Below are 20,189 nucleotides of genomic sequence, written 5' to 3' on the forward strand. Positions count from 1 at the left end.
GTGTATATATGTGCGTGGTAACTTGTCTGAAGGAGTTAACTCCAGCCTTAATTGTCTAGAGATTATGATATGGTTTTCGACTCCCGGATTTTTGTAGCTGCCTCTGCAGAAGTCTTTAGCCTTTATTTTCGTAATTATGTCATTATTGCACCAGCATGGAAATCCGCCCATTAGATCAGTAAATTGGTTGATTGCACGATATGGGCAATAAAATATGCAAGGACAGAATGGACATTTAATGTTAACTGTTGGAAAATTCAATTAAGCACGTTCATTTTTACATTCTCATAAGTAGTGGGAAGAGGCTTTTGAGACTAAAATATCGAAAAGAAGTTGGTTAAGGATGTCCGTTCCATCGGAAAAGTTATTGATACAAAAGAAAAATCCCAGACTCGGGATTCTTTTTCCTGTCTCTAGCGTTCTCAGTGGTAGCAGCTTCTGACAGTGTTGAAAAATCATTGAATCAGAAAGCTGATTATCTAAAAACAATTAGAATTTCAAAGGACTACATAAAGAAGTACTCAATGTCCACTTCGCAACATGGGTTCCATCGATGTCTGGATGTTAGGATGGATATTGTCGCTACTGACGCTGTGGCCACATGGTGAATAATCCTTTTAGTTGACCAAAGATTTTTTTTCTTTCGCACAGGGGGAAGAATAATTATCCAATTTTCTACAGAAATCAAAAACACGTTATATTTTTTTATAGCTAACAATAGGCTACTTCAATATTACTAACGCTCAATGGAACTTGTCTGAACATGCTCAAATATATATATATATATATTTATAGAACTTTAATAATTCTTTTTTTTTTTTCTTCTTCTTTTCAGATCTCCCTGCCCAAGTTCCCCCACTAACCCCTGGGACCAATCAAAAGATGATACAGGCCCTTAGGGCCAGTTTTAGTAGCTGGGAAAAAGAAAGCGAGCATCTCAATATTCCAAAAGGTACCTATGTTTTTAAATATCAACCTATTTCATTTAATAAAATATAATCACTCAATAATTATAAACTTTGACTACAAGTGGTATTCTAGCAATTGATGCTGTTAAAATGCGCACCGTTTGTGTCCTGGGTTCTGTTAAGTTTCATTTGGCCTAACAAATACAAAGGAAAATAAAAACTGAACTATAATATTACAGGCGCCGTTCACTAATGAAAATACGTCAGATGTTTTATGAATTGGTTTGACTGATGTAGCCAGGCATGTTTTAGAGGTACAGGTGAGATGCTTTTGACCCAAACTGATAGAATCCTACATAAAGTTATCACGGTACCTAACTCACCTGTACTACGTAGTTCATTTTTATGCAAATAACGTGATTCATGCAATGCTAACGCAACATCATTCGCTCGAAATATGAAGTGAATAGAGCAAATGGAATGAACGAGGATTTCGCAGGAAGGAAGTCCGATATGTGTATGTTCCCATGTCCTTGTTGAAGAGAGGTACAATGAAAGGCAGGGAGGGACGCCAGGATTTTCGCTACACATGATGGAGTTTATTTGTAGCACCTACATTCCTACAATACTGCCATACAACGGGTCATGTCCTTCACTTGACCAGACTGCTGGATTGAACCGCCAATTAGTTCAGTCAGAAAAAAAATGAAAAAAAATCGGTGCTCATGTTAATTGTAGAGATATTTTAGCATTTGTTTAATGAACATGTTTTCTTTCATCTAAAAACTTGATTATTTTCATACATTATTGTAAATAATGCAATACAAATGCGAGTACCTATTTTCCTTTATTAGTCTGCTATATATGACAGTAAATGTACTCGCAAAGTCGAAATCCAAGGCCATCGATCAGTTACTCTCCTCCTATTTGCTTATTATTCTGTAACACCTGGCACACATCAGCACAAACTATGCGACGATGAGCACTTGCATAATCCCCTCGACACTGTTTTCATTTTAACTAAAAACCCAAATGTTTAAAAAGATTTCCACAAATAGAATCATTGATCGTTACAGCTCCGTTGAATTTTATATTATTAGAACCAGTACCACATATGCGCACTAATTGCAAATTATTAAGAGAGTATATCGCTGAAATTTAAGAATTTTTAATAAGTATGTTTGATAAAGTGTATAGCATCTTCCGGAAATATGATCCAAGATCATGGATCATTAAAAGACCACTTTCTTTTTCAGATCCACGACAATGGAGTGAAATGAACGTCTCCCATTGGTTAAACTGGGCCATCCGCGAATTTAGTTTGGAAGGTGTTAACATCAACACTCAGAACTTTGCTATGAAAGGGAAAGATATGTGTTCCCTAGGAAGGGAGGCTTTTTTAGCACGGGCTCCACCTTATATGGGAGATATCTTATGGGAACATTTGGATATCCTTCAGAAAGGTAATGCTTTGTTTATTTTTCTAAAAATGTTAAGTTAAAAATAAACGAATCAAACTAAGTTATAATCCATGAAAATACGCGTTATTAAAATGCATTCAAACTTCATTGGTAAAATTGTCCTCCCCACCTTCCCTTTGATCCCCTCTTTTCTATCAATGAGCTTGGCTTCGGCGACTATACCATCATACGCCGAAACAAAATAAGACAAAAGCTGTAGATGTACACCATCCTTTTCTTTATGTTTGTCAATCTCGGCATCCGGCCTATTTTATCCAACTGTTTGGGTGGAGCTGTGTTTAACTACAGCTGAAGCCAACCCCCCTTCCCTTTTGCTTTTCCCTCCCACCCTCTCTTCATTGGGACATTCGTGTTGTGTTGGTACCAGCCAGAAAATGGTGACATTTTAGTGATGAAACGAGTATAGCAGGAAACAAATAGGTGGAGGAGGTCAAAGGTAACGCGTCGCCAAGCGATATCCTGTTCGTATTGTCGCAGGGGGAAGTTTTGTGACCGCACTTGTTACTAAAATATTGATCGTGAATTTCTCACTTCAAGCAGATGAGGAAATGAGGTGAGTCATGATTAATGTTGATTTTGTATATCGAATCTCGACCACCTTAATGCATGTATTTTTCTGTACTTTAAAACAAAACGTCCCTCTAAACGTATCTTATGACTTATCAACTCATTAGGGGTCCTAATAGTTTGCCAATTAATACTTTGCCTTTCAAAAAGTTTGTTCGCCTATAAAAATACGATTTTAAAAAATAGAACTGTAGAAATAGAAAAACAAGATGATTGCAGATCAAAAGTGGAATGTGAACTCATGTTTTTCTTTGCTTTAAATTTACTCAAGGGATCCATTAGAGGGGTGGGTCTTGTTTTCTACAACAATCCGCTAGTTTTCAATGTATTAAAACCAGCAGATTGTTGTAACATGAACTTTAAGTAACGTGAAATTTAAGTTGATGGATGCACGCGATATAAATCCGAATTAAAGCGAACTTGAAAAAAAAAAATATATATATATAATTGACCTCCTGACTTAGACGTGCTTGCAAACGCGACTTTGAAACTCGGATTCGGTCGAGTGACTTTGAGACACATTGCATTTTCATCTCCCTCCCTTATTCTTACGGTTACCGTTACAGGGGGGTGGGGAGGAAACAATTTTCTTTCTTACCCCACCCGTCTCCCCACCTGCCTGTACAAAGTTTGACAAACACCCATCGAACCATACACTCTCTCGCAGACCCAGTGGGGGTGGAGATGTTGAGGTTTCTCTCGTGTACCAAAACGTACAAAAATCTCCTACCTGAATGGCGACTGTCCCATTGGCGATGGGGAGTTCGTAGGATGTCTACGAAGCGGTACGTTCCGCAGCACTGCCTCCACGCAGTGTACATCCGGTGTCGGCCCTGAGTCCTCTCTCTGGATGCTCTGAGAGCTAACGCCACTCTCCTAACGTCACCCGAGTCTGCCGGCACGTGCATTCTCGTTTCTCCGCACTCCCACTAAAATACACCTGCACGTGAGCCTAGCGGCAGTGGAAGTGGACAGCTCGACTTTTGCCCGCAGGAATATGAAGTGCCTGCCACATCCTGAGTGCACATCCGACGAGAGACCTTCGGCACAATAGAACGTTTTCAAGTACTTCCTACCGACACTGGCGACAAGGGCACTCTTCCTTCCCACCCTGCTGGTCTGTAAGTAATCTCTGCTGCTATCGTCTTCCTTCCTATCCAACATTAAACAGCGGAAAACCTTTTTTTTTTTATAATTTAGTTTCGTCATTCGCATCCCATCTATTACCCTTCTCATCTTTCATTCGTGTAGAGTGATCAAAGTATCCTTCCTCTCTGCTGACGACAGATCAGGATGATGTCACTAGCAATAATAACAACAAACCCATCAGCAGTATAAACCGTTGCATTTCCCGTAAAGATAATTTCCCCGCATGAAACATTTCCCCAATTTTATTCCGGAAAATCCTCTCTTTTAAATTATTGATACGTCCCCTTGATTCGTATCATTTTCTGTATCCACGGTTTGTCAACTATTGCATTGAATAACTTCAGGTATCCCTAAGAAGGCCTCCTCCTACCACCGAATATCGAGACTAATCCATATATATCGATAAAAGAAATTCCCAACAAAAATCTCACGATGTTCTTGAATCGAAGTTGACCACTATTCTCTTGTTGAGAATCAGACCTGGATTCCATTCAGAACACTGCGCAATTGCCGTGGAGAATTTTCTCGCGTTTTATATGGACGAGTCTTAGCTGGATAAATATAATCTTTGTATTCTGTAATAGTCCACTCTTATAGATTGATATATATTTTTTTAAAAACTCCTAACATAAACATTGGTTATGTTACATCTGGATGGCGTCTGATTAATGTATTTTGATTTACCCATTCCCAAGAAAAGATGAAATCTCCATATGAGAGTTTCCTCCTAGACACAACATCTGGGAGAAATTTTTTTATAAGAAAGGAAGACTGTCTTTAGCCTGTACTCAGGACCTCAATCATTAACCTCTTAATTTCAAATCTCTAACTGATTAAATTTTAAAATAAAAGGCTATGGCCTTTAAGATAAAGTTCAGTCTGTGTTTAATAACTAAAAGTATTAATTATAATATTAAAATATAATTAGAATTAAGCTGAAAGTGCATGATAGAAAAATTTAGTTTAGATGGTGTCTAATGAATCTTGGTTCTAAAGGGAAAAGATACATTTCTCCTATCAGAGTCGTCTCCTATACGTCTAGGGAAACTTACACATAAGAATGGAGAGTTAATATTATTATCGATTTATAAAACCATTAAATGTTATTTAGTTCTTAATTAATTAGCGTTCCTTTCAGCTTTAAACATTTACTTCTAGTTCGTGGATTAAATAAGGTAGAAGTGTTCTTATTAGTAGTTAAGAATGTTGTGTTGTTAATCCATTAATCCAAATCTTTCCTTTGCTTTCAGACGTTGAAAAGGAACGGGCTTCCTTAGAAAACGTACCTTCCAATCTGTACGAATCAGTATGCACCCCTGATTTCGACGAGTTCTTCCAGCAGGGTGGCGGTTTTCCACTACCGGAGCAAAAGGTGACCCCTGTCATGAACGGAGGTCAACCAGGTACCCCAGTGTCGGGCCATCAACCTTTTATAGATGGTAAGTGTCGTAAAATTAAACACGTTAAAAAATATATCAGAATAAGGTAAATAAATCATATTCCCCACCAGATGGCGATATAGCCTACCTACATCCCAAAAATTTAGATCAGATTAATTAACTGGACAAAGTTGGGCTGGTACGCTAGTGGGAAGGTCTGGAAGCTCGTTTATATCTACACCTCATGCAGCTCTTCGGAATGCTTTGTTAATATTCAGGCAGGGGTAGATGGCGCTGTTATTGGCGAGCTCATCAGTTAATGAGCACCCCGTTCAGATAAGGCCATGAGGTGACGACTGACAGAGCAGAAACATGTTTTCAGAGCACTTGCGAACAGATGACAAAGCGCAGCTGTTCTCTCCAATATGTAGCTCCCATTCAAGCATGTCTGCTGTGTTCACTTTGTCAGTGATTTTAAAATTCGTTTTGCTTTGATTGCGATAAACCATCGGCACACTTAGAAAAATGCTCCTTTGAATAAAAGCCATTCTCTTTTTCTATCCTTCGGTAAGTCCCTATCTTCGCAGAGTGCAGAATATTTTGACTACTACTATACATTTCGAATTTCATAACGTCTAGGTTTATGAGAACAGCGTAGTTGATGTCACGCATGAATAATTTTGACGCCTCCAATTTTATCGAACACTAATAGGGTTGGGTTTATCTGCAGGAAGTATTGCGTCCTCTCATCTGCTGTACATCATCTGCGACGTGCGTTGTGATCCAAATAAACCACATTCAGCGTAACAAAGAAAGGTATTTTTATGTTTTAATACTTTCTCTGAAACGTTTCATCATATGAAACGTAATTTGTAGAAATTTTATGCATGAATGCTGTTGCCTAGCAAAACAAATGCTGTTTTTTTTTTTAGTTACATTGACTATTCAGGGTCAGTTTAATGTAACGGCTACTCCACTTTTCTTCTCTTTACTATAAAAGGGAAACTTACACTTGCACATACCCGGAGCAGAAAGTCCAACTGATGATGCAATTTCTGTTATAATGAGAGATGTTCAAGACGATCCTCAAATCTAGGAAGTCTTCGCTTAAAAACGGAAAATTCCCTTAAACAGTGACACCCCGACAGAGTGGTACATGGTAAAAACATCACCTGTTGGCCAGACCGGATGTGATCATGTATCTGGAGAAAGTGCACGCGTGATTTTTGCGAGGCCATTAACCGTATCGACTCCAACACCTTGTCTCCAGCAGGAAATCGGGACTGATCCCTGCAAAATGTCTGACGGAAGTAGGCCTTCCGTCTGTCACGTGCTACAGTGCCCCCAGGGAACGGAAGTTGCCACCTATTAACCCAGCATTGAAAGCGGTTGATCCCAATGCCATAAAACTGATAATGGAGCTACCACGGGTAGCGATGGTGAGGCTCAGATTTGTTAATGTAAGTGGCGAATCAGAAAAGGGAGGTGGGGGGGATGTAGATTTGTTCTACTTTTCCATGGATGGAGAGTTAATAAATCGATACTTTATTTTTTAATGCGCTAATAAAATATCCGAATTTAGTTCAGTTAAAGCTTGTTCGTGCTGCCATCTATTGACGACAATAGGAACGATCGAATTAATATATATATTTGTTTTTTTGTTAGTGCATCGGCTTCTGTGGCCATAACGCACCTCCCAAAGGTCTGAATTTTCTACTCTGATCCAAGCTCGAGGCGGGATTCGAAACTGCGACTTTTGGGTTGCTAGGCAGGCACTTTACCCACCCGGCTAGCCCGGTCGGCAATATTTTTTTGTAACGTTAACAATGAAAGCTTTTTTTTTTTATGATAATTTTAAATAAATATATAAATCTATGTTTTTACTTTCCATAAAAGTATAATACGTGTCAATATAGTCTACTACAATGAACTAATGCAGAATAATGTATGGAACTTGAAGTACAAAAACTATAAATCAGAGCTCTGCTTAGAACACTAAAAATAATCAAATCAGCACTCAGAATGCGAATAATCACTGCAATTTTATGTACTTGTATACTTTCAAGCTGTTGCTATTACAATCTTTCTTTCTCATCGCTATAACATAAGTATATCGTTCACAGATGTCATGATTTCTGGTTGACGTATCTGAGCAAGTGTTGATTATACAGTAGAAACACTTGTTGGAAGTAACAGAGCTTGCACGCAGATAACATGTACAGCATATAACTGTACACGTACATCCCATGAAATACAGAAAGCAGTTCAACACGCGCACATTACTAGAATCGTTTTCGATTCCACGGGAAGTTTAAAGGTTTCGCAGATTAAACGATTTTTCCAAACTCCACAATTAAGATATTTTTTTAGCAGGATGTTGGCCGGAAGTGGAACTCTTCTCGACAGTACACAGCAAGAGGGACGAGAGAAGTGGAGTTTTAGGGGGGGGGGAATGAGCAGCAGCAGCAGGGTCGGAATAAACTTAGGTGAATATGTGAAGGGCGTCTGTGGAGTTGAGGGGAGATTCATATGTTAGAGGGGGAGAAAAACCTTTTTTCGCAGGAAGCAAACAATCCGTGCGCAGCGGAGCAACGAACAGGTGGACAACATGCCACGGTTCCCATACTCGTCACGCCTAGTGACGTCACATCCGGCTGTGTCCCCCCCATCTCCCCTCCTCTACTTACTGGAAAAGTTCCCAAAATGTTCATTCATTACTGTTACAACGTGTCGTACCGCAGCGGTATAAGGGGACATGAAGAGGGGAAGAAAGACGAAGGATGTGGAGATAAGAAAGGTAAATAGTAAAGAGTTTTTAACGGCTGATTCATTGTTAGTGTTTATGTTTCCATAATTATCATTTAACTAAAGAAAAAAAGAACTGGCGCTATATTTTTTTTTGGATGATTGCATTAATAAAGCCTGCCAGATATGGCTTAATTCAAAGTAGCATTTTTTGCGCGTTATTATTTGAATTATTATCTAGTTTTTTTAAATGATAAAATATTTTCGATCGCTTTCTTATCACTAGGTGACAACACTTAACGATCTATTAAAATATATTTGAATAAAATAATTTAAAATCAAAGAAACCCGAATTAAACGTTTATTTCGTTCCTGTGTTTATTCCAGGTGGATACAGCCACATAGCTCAGTCAATGCATACGCTAAATGATATGAGCCATGATGAAATGGGGTTGACACATCACTATGACGACACTCATGACTATGGTTTAGAAGCACCTTCAGCGCATTCTGCCTACTTAGACAGCAGTCCGGAGTTTTATCCTAATCCACCTTCCCTAGGCATAGCCCAGGAAACAAAGTATCAACCCCCTTTTCATGGAAAGGCATTCCCGAGAGGTTAGTATTTATTAGTTATTAAAATGGACCATATCTAATGAGATACATGTTGGTTAAGAGCAAAGCGAAGGGTTTTAGTTTCTGCAAGGGGAATTATGATGGCATTGCGCGTTATCTGAATTCTACTTAGTGGGAAGGGTTAGTTAAGATAACAAGTATAAATGGAAACTTTTCAAAGAAATAATTCTATTTTTATACATTTTAAAATGCTATTATTCCGGCCTAGTTCAGAATAGATGACTTACACGCTCCATGATGGTACAATGAATGGAGGACAAAAAGAAAATGCCACTCTAAAAGGAAAAAAATACAGCAGAAAGTCAGTACTCGAAGAACGCAGGAATTTAAAGTGAATTATGGATCAGAATAGAAGATCCAGTGTACAGAAAATGACTAAAAAGTGCAATTTAGGCAAAGAAAGACCAATTTCTAACCGAACTATGGGGCGAGAGTTGATGAATGTGGTCGTGCCTATACGAAATCCACTTTCTTCTGCGAAAAATCGAAAGATTCTACTGGGGTAGTGCCGCCAACGCCAGTACTAGACTGTGGAAAAGATCATATGGTCTGACTACTCTCGATTTATATTTTTCTTGGCACCAAGGGTAGGGTGAAAGTGTGGATGGAACCCCATGAACCCATGCAAAAAAGGGTACGCTCATACCGTTAGAAGGTCGTGTTATCTTCAATGAATATCTTTTTCTAGTACTGGACCGACTTCCTTGCAACGCTTCAGATTCACCCGGATCGCGATGAATTTTTGAAGGCTACAGTGCAGCAATCCACCTTGCAAATGCTCTATCTGAATGGTTCGAGGAACATTCCCAAGATTCCCAACATCAAACGCCTAATTTTCCACATATGAATCGAGTTGAGAATGTCTGCGATGTGTTGGAAAGGGTAGTTCGGCTTCACAGTTCTCTACCGACCACAGTACAGTAGCTGACAAATATCCTGAGTGTAAAATCTGGATGTAGACTCTCTTAGACACCTACTGCAATGCTTTCTACGATGTGTATATTGGCAGTAATTCGGGCAAAAGGTGACCCTAGTTGTTATCGAAGGTTTCTAATTTTTTGGCCAGTGGATGTAATTTAATCTGTACTACAGTTAATTTTTCTGGTTTATACTCCGGCACAATAGAGTTTACAATAAATCAATCAATACAAATGTTAAGCGTATTTAGCAGTCACGGGCTTAAACCCGGTTCACTCAAACAGCGTGTGCTACTGCACTCGCGCTGCTGACAACTCGGCTACTTTATGCTTAGGTAATAAACAATAAAAGGAAGAGACTAGAACCACATTGGCCCACTGTAGGAAGGTTTTGGAAACACCATTAGTGACTCAAAACAAATAGCTGATCATCTTTCTATTTATATTTTTTAATCGATATTATGCATTACTGTTCCGTGGGTACTAAATGTTTCTATATCATTGAAATTGGATTGATAGAAGAACTGCCATTCTTGAATATAAAAATGCATCTATTAAGAAGCAAAAAAGCATCAATCCCATCAGCTCCTCATGAGGAGCTGATGGAGAGATTTATCTAGTGATGATGAGCAGTAGGATAGATTACCAGCCCCCCTATCTATTATGATGTGCGCGTCTCTGGACTTAGGTAAACTCCCAACAGATTGGAAATGATCAAATGTCTTTCTAGTTTACAGAGATGGCTCAAGCGTTAAACTTAGTCTTGTAAGTTAAACTTTTGTCAAAAGAAAAATTATGGAATTCATGGTTAATGATGTATTTTAAGATTCTCTGGACAGAATTGGAATTATACGCTTCAATAAGGCAGACTAAATTATTCAGCTTCCCAAACATGTCAGATAATGTGTAATATTGTAAAATGCAATATTTGGCAATGGTAATCTCAGATTATCTTATTATTTGGGAAGAAATAAACTTAAGGCAGTCAACAAAAAGACTTACCAGCAATTTTGAAATCCCACCTGAAGTTTTCCTAACAGTATAGACAGGTTGCTAGACCGGCACATGGTATTTTATCCACAATGTACGGGAATTTTCCTAGTAAGGACAAAGAGTTCTTTGTCCATTGTATAAAACCTTGCTAAGGCCATCTTGAGTGGTGTATGTAAGCTCGAAATTCCCACTTCAGAAGAGATTTGGGTATGCTGGAAGTTATTCTGTTTTGTTGGAGTTTATTGCCGTAAAAGGTCTGTTGTGTTATCATTACCTTACAATATATTAATTTATTGTATTTATTCCACTTTTAATACTTAGAAGTTTAAATTGGTTTATTTTGTGATTTTAACATTTGTCATTAATGGTGTGATGGGAGGGAAATCGCAACATTTTAAATAGGCATGTTTGTAATACGTTACAAATGACTTTAGCAACTTTTGTATTGCATAGGCAGACACGTTTATACATTTTTATCTTAATTTGAGAGAAAACCTCGATGGATTTAAGCACATCTTGTTCTACCAAAGAGAAAGAGAGGAAAAATTAATTGAGGCAGGATCACAGAATCTGCTTACTTTTATCAAAATTGATATGTATAAAGTGGGTAAATACAAAGAGAGAGAGCAGAGTTGGAGTATATTTAGGAATAAAAATGTATTCGTCACTCTCGATAAAAAGATGAAGGTAGATATTGAGATACTTGAAAATTTGTTTCAAAGATTTTAGCGACAGCGTTAAATCTAATGAGACGGCCACTGAAATGAATTGGTGAAGTAGTTAGAGATAATAATGGTACTTTGTGTTACAGGTATTTACTGTATATATGTATCTGCATTGTATGTATAATAAGATCGCACGGGACCCCTTACCAACTTATTGGTCCGGGATCCCGCGATCATGGAGGACCCTGAAGCAAATGCACCTTGGTAAATTCGGTCTTGACGCAGCCTATCTTTGCAGGAAGTGCATGGTGACACGCAACAGACATTAGAAATCTTTGCTCCGTCAAATTACAACATAACATACTCCCCCTTTTTTTTTGTTGCCAGAGGGATTAGAAGAGAAGGCAAAATAATAGTGCTGATTTATAAAGGCATTAACGGAGAACAGCGCTTCTGGAGAATTGAAAACTTACATAAAATTGGTCAAAGTCCCATCGAAAGTGAGTATGAAAGACGTTTCTTAGCTTAGAGTAACCATTGTCTTTACAGTCCCTCAAGGGGTTTTCGTTGTATGCAACTAAGGGTACGGCAGTAGCCTGTATGCATAAAATAACAGATGAGGACTGGAAGAAGGGTTGGGCAAAACAGTGATTTTTCTCTGAATGGTTTCAAGCTATGCAAACTCCCAACAAGCAAAAACTCGCTATTCGAAACATCGGTGACAAATGGACCGAATATCTATTCTAAGTTACAATCACTGTATTACTTCACTCCTACTATTATGGGCGACGGTATTGGCAAGCAATCGGCTGGGCAATGTTTACAGATGCGTCTAAGCTAGCCCGAATCTTGCTGCTATAGCGCCTGTCCATCGCATCTGTCAATTTATTGCTGTTTATTAATATTGCTATTTATCAGTTTATTAAAATGAAATGTTAATTTTTTGTTTATGAACGTTAATTTTTAAAAATTAATTTTTGTTTTAATTAAAGGATTGTGATAGCTGTCATTTCTAAAACTAATTATCGATTTCTCTCCTGCTCATAGCAATTATTGCATGTGGAAAATTATTACCTGCGTGTTATTATTACTGTGGTTTTGGTTCCATGTTCACCCGTTTATACCGTGACACCAGTATCGATAACAAAATCACGGATCGTGATTTTTATCTCTGTCCGGAATCATTTTCTGAGATTTAATATTTGATCAAGACCTAAGAAAAAGTTTTATTACACTCAACAATTGTATTCGGAATAGAACTGAAACTGCTTTTGAATGATTAAGGGTAACTATTTGAATCTTTGAATATCCAAGCGAATTGGTAAAGATGTTATCATCGAATCCGTCTAGGAAAGGATCTTAGATTCAATTTCCAATCCATCCTTTGGCTAATAAGCGTCATAAAGTATCTAAAATTATTGCAGTAATAGTTGGCATCATAACAACATTGGTTAAGACCAATAAATGTTTTTATGTTTTCGGACTAGTAATGAGCAAATGAGAAAAATATAAAGGCTAAATGTTTATATGTATATTTATAATAATTTTCATTAAGAAATAGCCACAAACTAGAGTTTTTAAAATGCTAAAATCTTCTAGATATGATATAGACAAGTACTAAAGTCGCCATTTTGTTTGTTACAGGACGTTATGCACCTCATGAACTGGCAATATCGGATGGCTACAGTCATCACTATGAACCTCCCTTCCAAACAGTCCCTACGTCAGTACCCACCCCCACCGACCAGTGGCCCGGAGATATAGGAACCCACGGAGGGTTACCTGGTGGTCACAATCATCATCCTCATCACCCGGCGTTTGCGGGATTGACACCTCGAGAAAATCACCCGAATCTGAACCATTTGGGCCATGTACAGAGCCAGTCTCCAGGTCAGACCCAGGTCCAAGGAAGCGATGCAAAGCCCGTCATTCAAGCCGCCGTGCTCGCAGGTTACTCTGGTGTGTTCTTGTTGCGTTTACTGTAGGGCAGCAGAGTGGAAATTGGGAAGGGGAGGTGGGGAGGGATTGAGTCCACTCTTACATTATCCACTGCTGCTGCCACTATCTGATTGCACGTTCTTCTATTGATTTCATGTGATTTTATTTTTGGCTTGGCTTTATTAGTGAACTTGAAATTAATGGGGAAAAAACATTTAAATCTCATTTGTGCAGTCAGGTAATTGCTAACGGTTGGACAATGATGTATACTACGGCCACCTATTGGTGTGAAAGAAAATGAAAATATTTTTAAATTAAAAAAAAAAAAAAACCCGGAATAGTATTTTAAAAACGATCATGTTTTTTTCATTAAAAAAAGAGCGGTTATTATTAATAATATAACAAAAATAGTTTCGCATGAAAAGTATAAAATTATTAGAATGTTTTAATGTTTGCCAAAATTTAAGGAGTCAGATCTGATACAAACATTTCTTATCGAGAGCTGAATTTTTCTCTCTTTACTCACATGGACTTCTGATTTGCACTGTGTACGTCACTGTCCATAGCTTTTTGTTCATTAATAGATGTTATTGCAGGGTTTGGAATGAAGTTATCATTTCTGTTGGAGTAGCTCCAAATTATTTCAGTCCCATTTTGCTGGCTGATGTGTTCCTAATATGTTGTTATTCTTAAAACGTATCAGGAACTCGATTCGCCTGGCGATGTTTTGAAAAGAAAAACCAGATTTTAAAGCTACACCTGTTTTATGTGTCAGAGGCCATAAGGATCCATTAAAATAATATTGGCCGCTATCTCTAGGACAAGCCTTATAACATATTGGAATCCAAAGAGATCTATCCTAAGGAGATTCTCGAAATACCTCTGTTACAGTTTAAAGGAAAGGGATTTTTACTCCAATGTCATTACACTTCTGAGCCCTTGCAAAGACAAATAGCAGAGTATAAGTCAATCAGTATTTCACCATAATGTTACATATTATGAAAGTTTGATTTATAGTCTGTTATTATGCAGTTTAAGTAATATGTAAAAATTCAAACCTTACAACCTCAGATTTCATGAGGTAGTGATGTTTTTTTATTCACAATTTGATTCATTTAAGAGTTAAGGTCATAAAAATTGTCTTTATATCATTTATTAAGAGTGAAATAACTCATAAAAATGTTAAAATTTAAATTTATTTGGGAATGAATATGTCTCAAAGAATTATGGTTAACTGGAATTCTATTGATCTGATTCTAAAGAGCGAAATAGAAAATATAAAAATGCATAAGCTGGGAGTTGTGTTATTACATGTGGACGGACGGAAAAAGAAAAGTTGTTGGATTTCCATTTGTCTGATTTTAATGAAATTTGGGATGGCTCGACAAATCTTTCTAGAATTCCCAAATATAAAATTTTATGAAAATCCATCCATTGTGAGTGGAGTTGTTACATGAGGACGGACGGATATAGTGAAGACTACGTGTATTATGCACGATATGACGTTCACTAATGTTTAGAATTTCATCATCATTGCAGTGAGTTGAGACGGTTTTTATGACCCCAACTTCGTATAAATTATGTAGTTCTGTGGCCTGAAATATCATTTAAATAAATTATCTAATAAGCTGTTTTTATAATTTATTATTTAATTTAAATAAATTAATTTGGTTTATTTTAATAAATTAGTTAATTCTAATTTGATTAAATTATTAAAAACTTATTTGTACTTATGAAATAAGCTCATAAATTATTTTATAAATAATTTGTTTTATTTAGCCTTTCTGGTTTTACTCTTATACCATTCATTATCACAAACGTAATCGGAATATTTGAAATTTCACATTTGATTTTATAATGGCCTACGATGAAAAAATTTAAATGATAAAGAAATTCTTTGAGATGCCCCTATAACATTTCCTCTGATTTGTAGACACACTACCTCCCAGTTCAACCACAGCACCACTTTTATTTCTAATTAATGGTTCTGATTAATCAATTAACCGACAACACTTCCACTAAAATGACACATATCAGTTTAATATTAGCCAATATGGATTCCTTCAATGTCGATACCTTGGCTTATGATATCATACATGAATGAAGACCATGGAAAACGTTGAAAAAATTTATGTTGCTCGGTTCGTATGACCTAAGTATGTATCCACCTTATGGTGTAACATCCGAATTTTGCAGTTGAATGGCGCTTCATTCTTTTATTTGTTCAATTTAAACGAAACAAGTCATCCAAGAACAGTAGAGGATGCATTACAAATGCAAAAAAGCACAACGTGTGATATCCTCGTGGGTAGCGCAGTTGGTATAATCACTGTCCTCCCCATACCACGTGGAAAAGATCTGAGTTCGAATCCCGTTAATGAATCGAGGAATTTTTGTGTGCCTTTTTCACAACGTGGCTGTGTTGGTTTTTGTGTCCAGCAAACAGCAAATCGATCACAGAACACACGCAATTTTCAGACAAATTATATACGGCGTAATGTGGCCTAAATTGATGCACCTAAAATCCAGCAACAGTACAGTTCAGCATATGATATATCCAAAGACGCACTTTAAAATACATCAACTAATTAAACAATAGAAATCAATAGTAATTAAAAATTAATAATGAAACAGAAAATACAAATGTATTACAGTCTTTTCTAACTCCTAAAAATGTTCAAAGACAATAAATGAGCATCACTTTATCATTTTCAAGTGGATAACGCCCAAGCGTGGTGATTTGGGTTAAGTATCAAAGCAACTAAGGCTGTGAAGCGTCAATGTAACTACGAGTATTCTTCCTTCATTTTGCTTGTGTTTTGCTGGACGAAAATTCCAGTGACAAAACCATGTAACGTTCTACAAAGACACAATTAACTGGCCTTCGGCGAGGGTTGCGAAAAAGCTGAAAAAATGTGCCTCCTGTCGAGACAGGATTCGAACCCAGGCCTTTCCCACATAGAAGGAGAGCGATCATAATTACTTGCTACCCGTGTAGGCAACACCACTGGTTGAAAGGGAATCTGCCCCCCTTGACCACATTCAAAAACACAAATTTTAAGAAAACAACACGTCTTTTTACTGGATTTAATAAGTAAATAACACAGTGAAGAATTATTCGATCTCAGGCGAGGTTGCATGGTTTTCCCCCCTGTAATTCGAGTTTTTAACCAATACTTCTAAGCTTTCTCGACACAGCACAAATATCTTTCTCTGTATCAAAAACTTGAACTTTCTATTTCATTCCAAGAGCTTAAGCAGTTGCTAACTGTACAAGTCTGTCAGCGCTTACGGGTAGCGTAGTGCATATAGGCACCGTCCTTCCCAGGCAGGGTTCGAATCCCATCAATGACACGATTAATTTTTATGGACTTTTTTTCACAACTTGGCTGAGTCATTCAATCTCAGGCGAGGTTACATGGTTTTTTCCCCGATAATTCGAGTTTTTCGTCCAGCAAACAAGAAAATCGATCATACACGTAGAACGCACGCAATTTACAGAATAATGCGCAATTTGGTCCAAGGCGCTGATGCACCTAAAACTTAACAACAACAAGAAGTCTGTCCTGCCATTGACAAACTCTTCCCATATCATGGATGTTGCTCCAAAATTTCTCTCAACCTCTTTGACATATTAACGAGATCAGTCAGCTTAAATAGTAATCCCATCTTCTAAATTAGCACCTTCTCTTTTTTCCCTTTCAAAGGCACGTTCATTTACTATTTCGTCTTTTTTTAGTGATATTTCAGATATTTAAAATATTTCATGATATTTTAATGAGTGTTGTTTTTCTAAAGTACATTTGCAATTCCACCTCTTTCTCCTAAACCAGGACGAATACCTGCATTCAGCTAGTCAAGCTTTATCCATTATACTCGGTTCTTTGGAACAATATTCCTCCCTATGTACTCCATTTCCTGAAAATCTCGATCTACAGAAATGCAAATCCAGTGTTAACAAGTTCTGAATTCTCAATCTTCCTCCCATTTGGTGTAAGAGAATATCATAGTCAAGGTTGTAATGGAGAATACACGGTGTATGCCACCCTATAGCATCTCCTTTTTTTCGAGAAAATAACGTATACCCTTTCCTTTGGATTTATTGCCATAGGTATGGGTGTCAGGTTAATAATTTTTCGTGTTTGGAGTTATCTAAAAAGCAAGAGACAAATATCATAAAGATTTGTAGCAAATATTTCGGAATATCCATGACTAACTCCTAAAAAATCATATTCATTGGATACATGGGACTCTTTCATAATACCCACGTGAACTCTGGCATAATAGGTTTAATTATATTGTTTACATTTTGGCATAAATATTTAGTTAAGTTTTGTGTAGTTTTAGAATAAATATTTAGTTATATTTTTAAAATTTGGAGATGGTCCTTTCCAGAATAATTTACTCGGATTTTAAAAGTTTGGGCAATGTTCGCATCTAGCACATTGTGACCAAAGTAGCCAATGAGACAAAAAGCCCAAGTAACCATTGGTTGGTTACTTGGTTGTTTGGATCTTTCAATGGTATGTTCAAAAAAAAAAAAAAAATGTCAGTGCTTTTCAAATCATGGGCGTAGAATTTTGGCAAAACCGGCTTCTTTCTCGATCATAATTCTTTGATGATTACCATGATTACATCACTGAAATAAGTATATTATAAAAAAAGGACCATTCCCAAAGGCAACAGTTTTTTATGTATTAGAATTATAAAATAATTAATCCATTTTAATAAAGGAAATATTTTATTTGTCTGTATGGATGAAAGTCGAAGCAGATTTTATAGTGTTGCTATCTTTTATTGCAGGGAGTGGACCGATTCAACTCTGGCAATTTCTTCTTGAGTTGCTCACTGACAAGTCCTGCCAAGGTTTTATTAGTTGGACTGGTGATGGGTGGGAATTCAAGCTCACTGATCCAGATGAAGTGGCCCGCCGCTGGGGCATTCGCAAAAACAAGCCTAAAATGAACTATGAGAAACTAAGCCGTGGATTGCGGTATTACTATGATAAAAACATAATTCACAAAACTGCTGGAAAACGTTATGTGTATCGCTTTGTCTGTGACCTGCAAAGTCTTCTGGGATATACTCCAGAGGAACTTCATGCCATGGTAGATCTCAAACCAGAGAAAAAAGATGACGACTAGTGTGCCACCTAGCGGGGAAATTTATCTACCCTCGGATCTGGTCACTGCATTTTTCTGCTGCATAAGCCTCTGATGCTAGTTTGTGTGTATGTATGTGTGCATATGTGCGTCTGTATGCATGTGAGTGATTTGTTCATTCTTGTGTAGTTAAAAAATACAAACAGTCTTATGTGGAGTGTTTTATTTGGAAAAAAAAGTTATGTGTTTTATTACTTTAATTTGCCTTATTTCTCTTTGCCCTTTTTTCTCCGAGTGACATTGTCTTTCTTGGACAAGAAAATTATTAGTTTATTAGTATATGAAGATGTTTAGGAAGTTCTTGCTGCGAATTTTGACGGCGTTGGTCATGAGCTCACACATATACACCATGCCAGAGTCTGCCTTATGCATAAAAAAAGGTTTAATTAACTCTGAACAGATTGTATATAGATGACCTGGCCTGCGTTCTCTTAGCACCAGAGGGTGTGTTGTATACCATGCCAAGTGTTTTTCTTCTTTTTGTTTTTTTAGAGCATATTTCATTTTTTCGTACATTTTTCTCACCTTCATATCGATGTTGAAAAGCTTTATATAACACAGTGATATGTTGATGTAGACTTTGTTATTGCGAATGTTTTAGGATGTTAGACCTTACACTGTAATGGGCATAGCATAATACAAGGTTTGTTAAAGCATCATCCAAAGTGCCTTAATTATTGTGATCTTGCTCAGTCCAAATCAAACCAATCTGCGGGAAAGGGGAAAAAAATCACCTGGGCTCTGATTGGCTAATCCCAGTCTTCCAAGAGCCTACTAGAGAACTTTGTCACCATACGCACAGCTAGCTAGGTTGGTGATATAAAAAAAAAGCATGTTCTTCCAGTGGAATACGTAGAAGATTTTACCTACTGTAAAATTATTAAAGGTTGATCTCCAGTAAAACCCCTAATTTTTTATATTCTACTTTTTGGACATAAAAGCTTTATAATTCCCTCCCTCCCTCCCTCCTTCCCTCCCCATCTCCCACCTACAATTTCTCCCTTACCCTGAAATGTTTTCATATTCATGCTCATATAAATGAGTTTTATTGTGAGAATATTGTTGGTATGAGCCGTATTATATAAATAAATAAAGTATAAATATATATATATAAATACATACTTACATATATATTTGTATATATGTATGTATGAATGCTTCAAATACTATGATGGTACCATTTTTCATGGGAGACATATGTATAATGGTTGCACTATTTGTATTAAAGAACTCAGTATGGAAGCCTTTTTTTAAAGAAAAAAAAAGAAAAATCATCCATTTTATTAAAATATTGAATGCATTAGAACTAAATGATGAGCGGAAAAATACTTTCATACTCGAATATTATTGTAATAAAATTATTATTATTATTAATATTATTGTATTAATTGTTTTATCACAATAGTTTTTTTAAAGTTCATGTCTGTTGAAATAAACAGGGTCCAACAATGGAAACCATCCAATTTGGTTGTGTTTGTGTGTGTTCTTTCTTTTCTGTTCAATATATCTCACTACACATTCCTAGATAACAAAACAATACACTAAATCAATAATTAATTACTGTAATTATATAAAATTTATCACTTGACACTCTGGGAAAAAGAAACAAACAAAAAAGAATCTTTAAGATTTTTCGTCGCAATGCATGA

General features: G+C 36.9%; 1 protein-coding gene across 5 annotated transcripts in view; it reads left to right on the forward strand.

Annotated features, from left to right (window-relative positions):
* pnt (ETS transcription factor pointed) overlaps window positions 1-19,852 on the forward strand; it is a 103,019-nt gene extending 83,167 nt beyond the window's left edge. For 2 of the 5 annotated variants that reach the window (XM_090381315.1, XM_090381317.1), the window contains 6 exons: window positions 836-952; window positions 2,165-2,371; window positions 5,356-5,544; window positions 8,617-8,847; window positions 13,085-13,399; window positions 18,182-19,851. In XM_090381315.1, the coding sequence (XP_090237441.1) occupies window positions 836-952; window positions 2,165-2,371; window positions 5,356-5,544; window positions 8,617-8,847; window positions 13,085-13,399; window positions 18,182-18,522 (1,400 nt within the window). In that variant the 3' untranslated portion in view covers window positions 18,523-19,851. Of the gene's footprint in view, window positions 1-835; window positions 953-2,164; window positions 2,372-5,355; window positions 5,545-8,616; window positions 8,848-13,084; window positions 13,400-18,181 lie in introns of all 5 variants that reach the window. The other 3 variants (XM_090381319.1, XM_090381318.1, XM_090381316.1) reach the window with 2 other exon arrangements.
* The last annotated feature ends 337 nt before the right edge of the window (window positions 19,853-20,189 follow it).

This window comes from Mastigoproctus giganteus, chromosome 9, assembly GCF_048544385.1.
Source record: "Mastigoproctus giganteus isolate SK-2022 chromosome 9, ASM4854438v1, whole genome shotgun sequence".
Lineage (NCBI taxonomy): Eukaryota > Metazoa > Arthropoda > Arachnida > Uropygi > Thelyphonidae > Mastigoproctus > Mastigoproctus giganteus.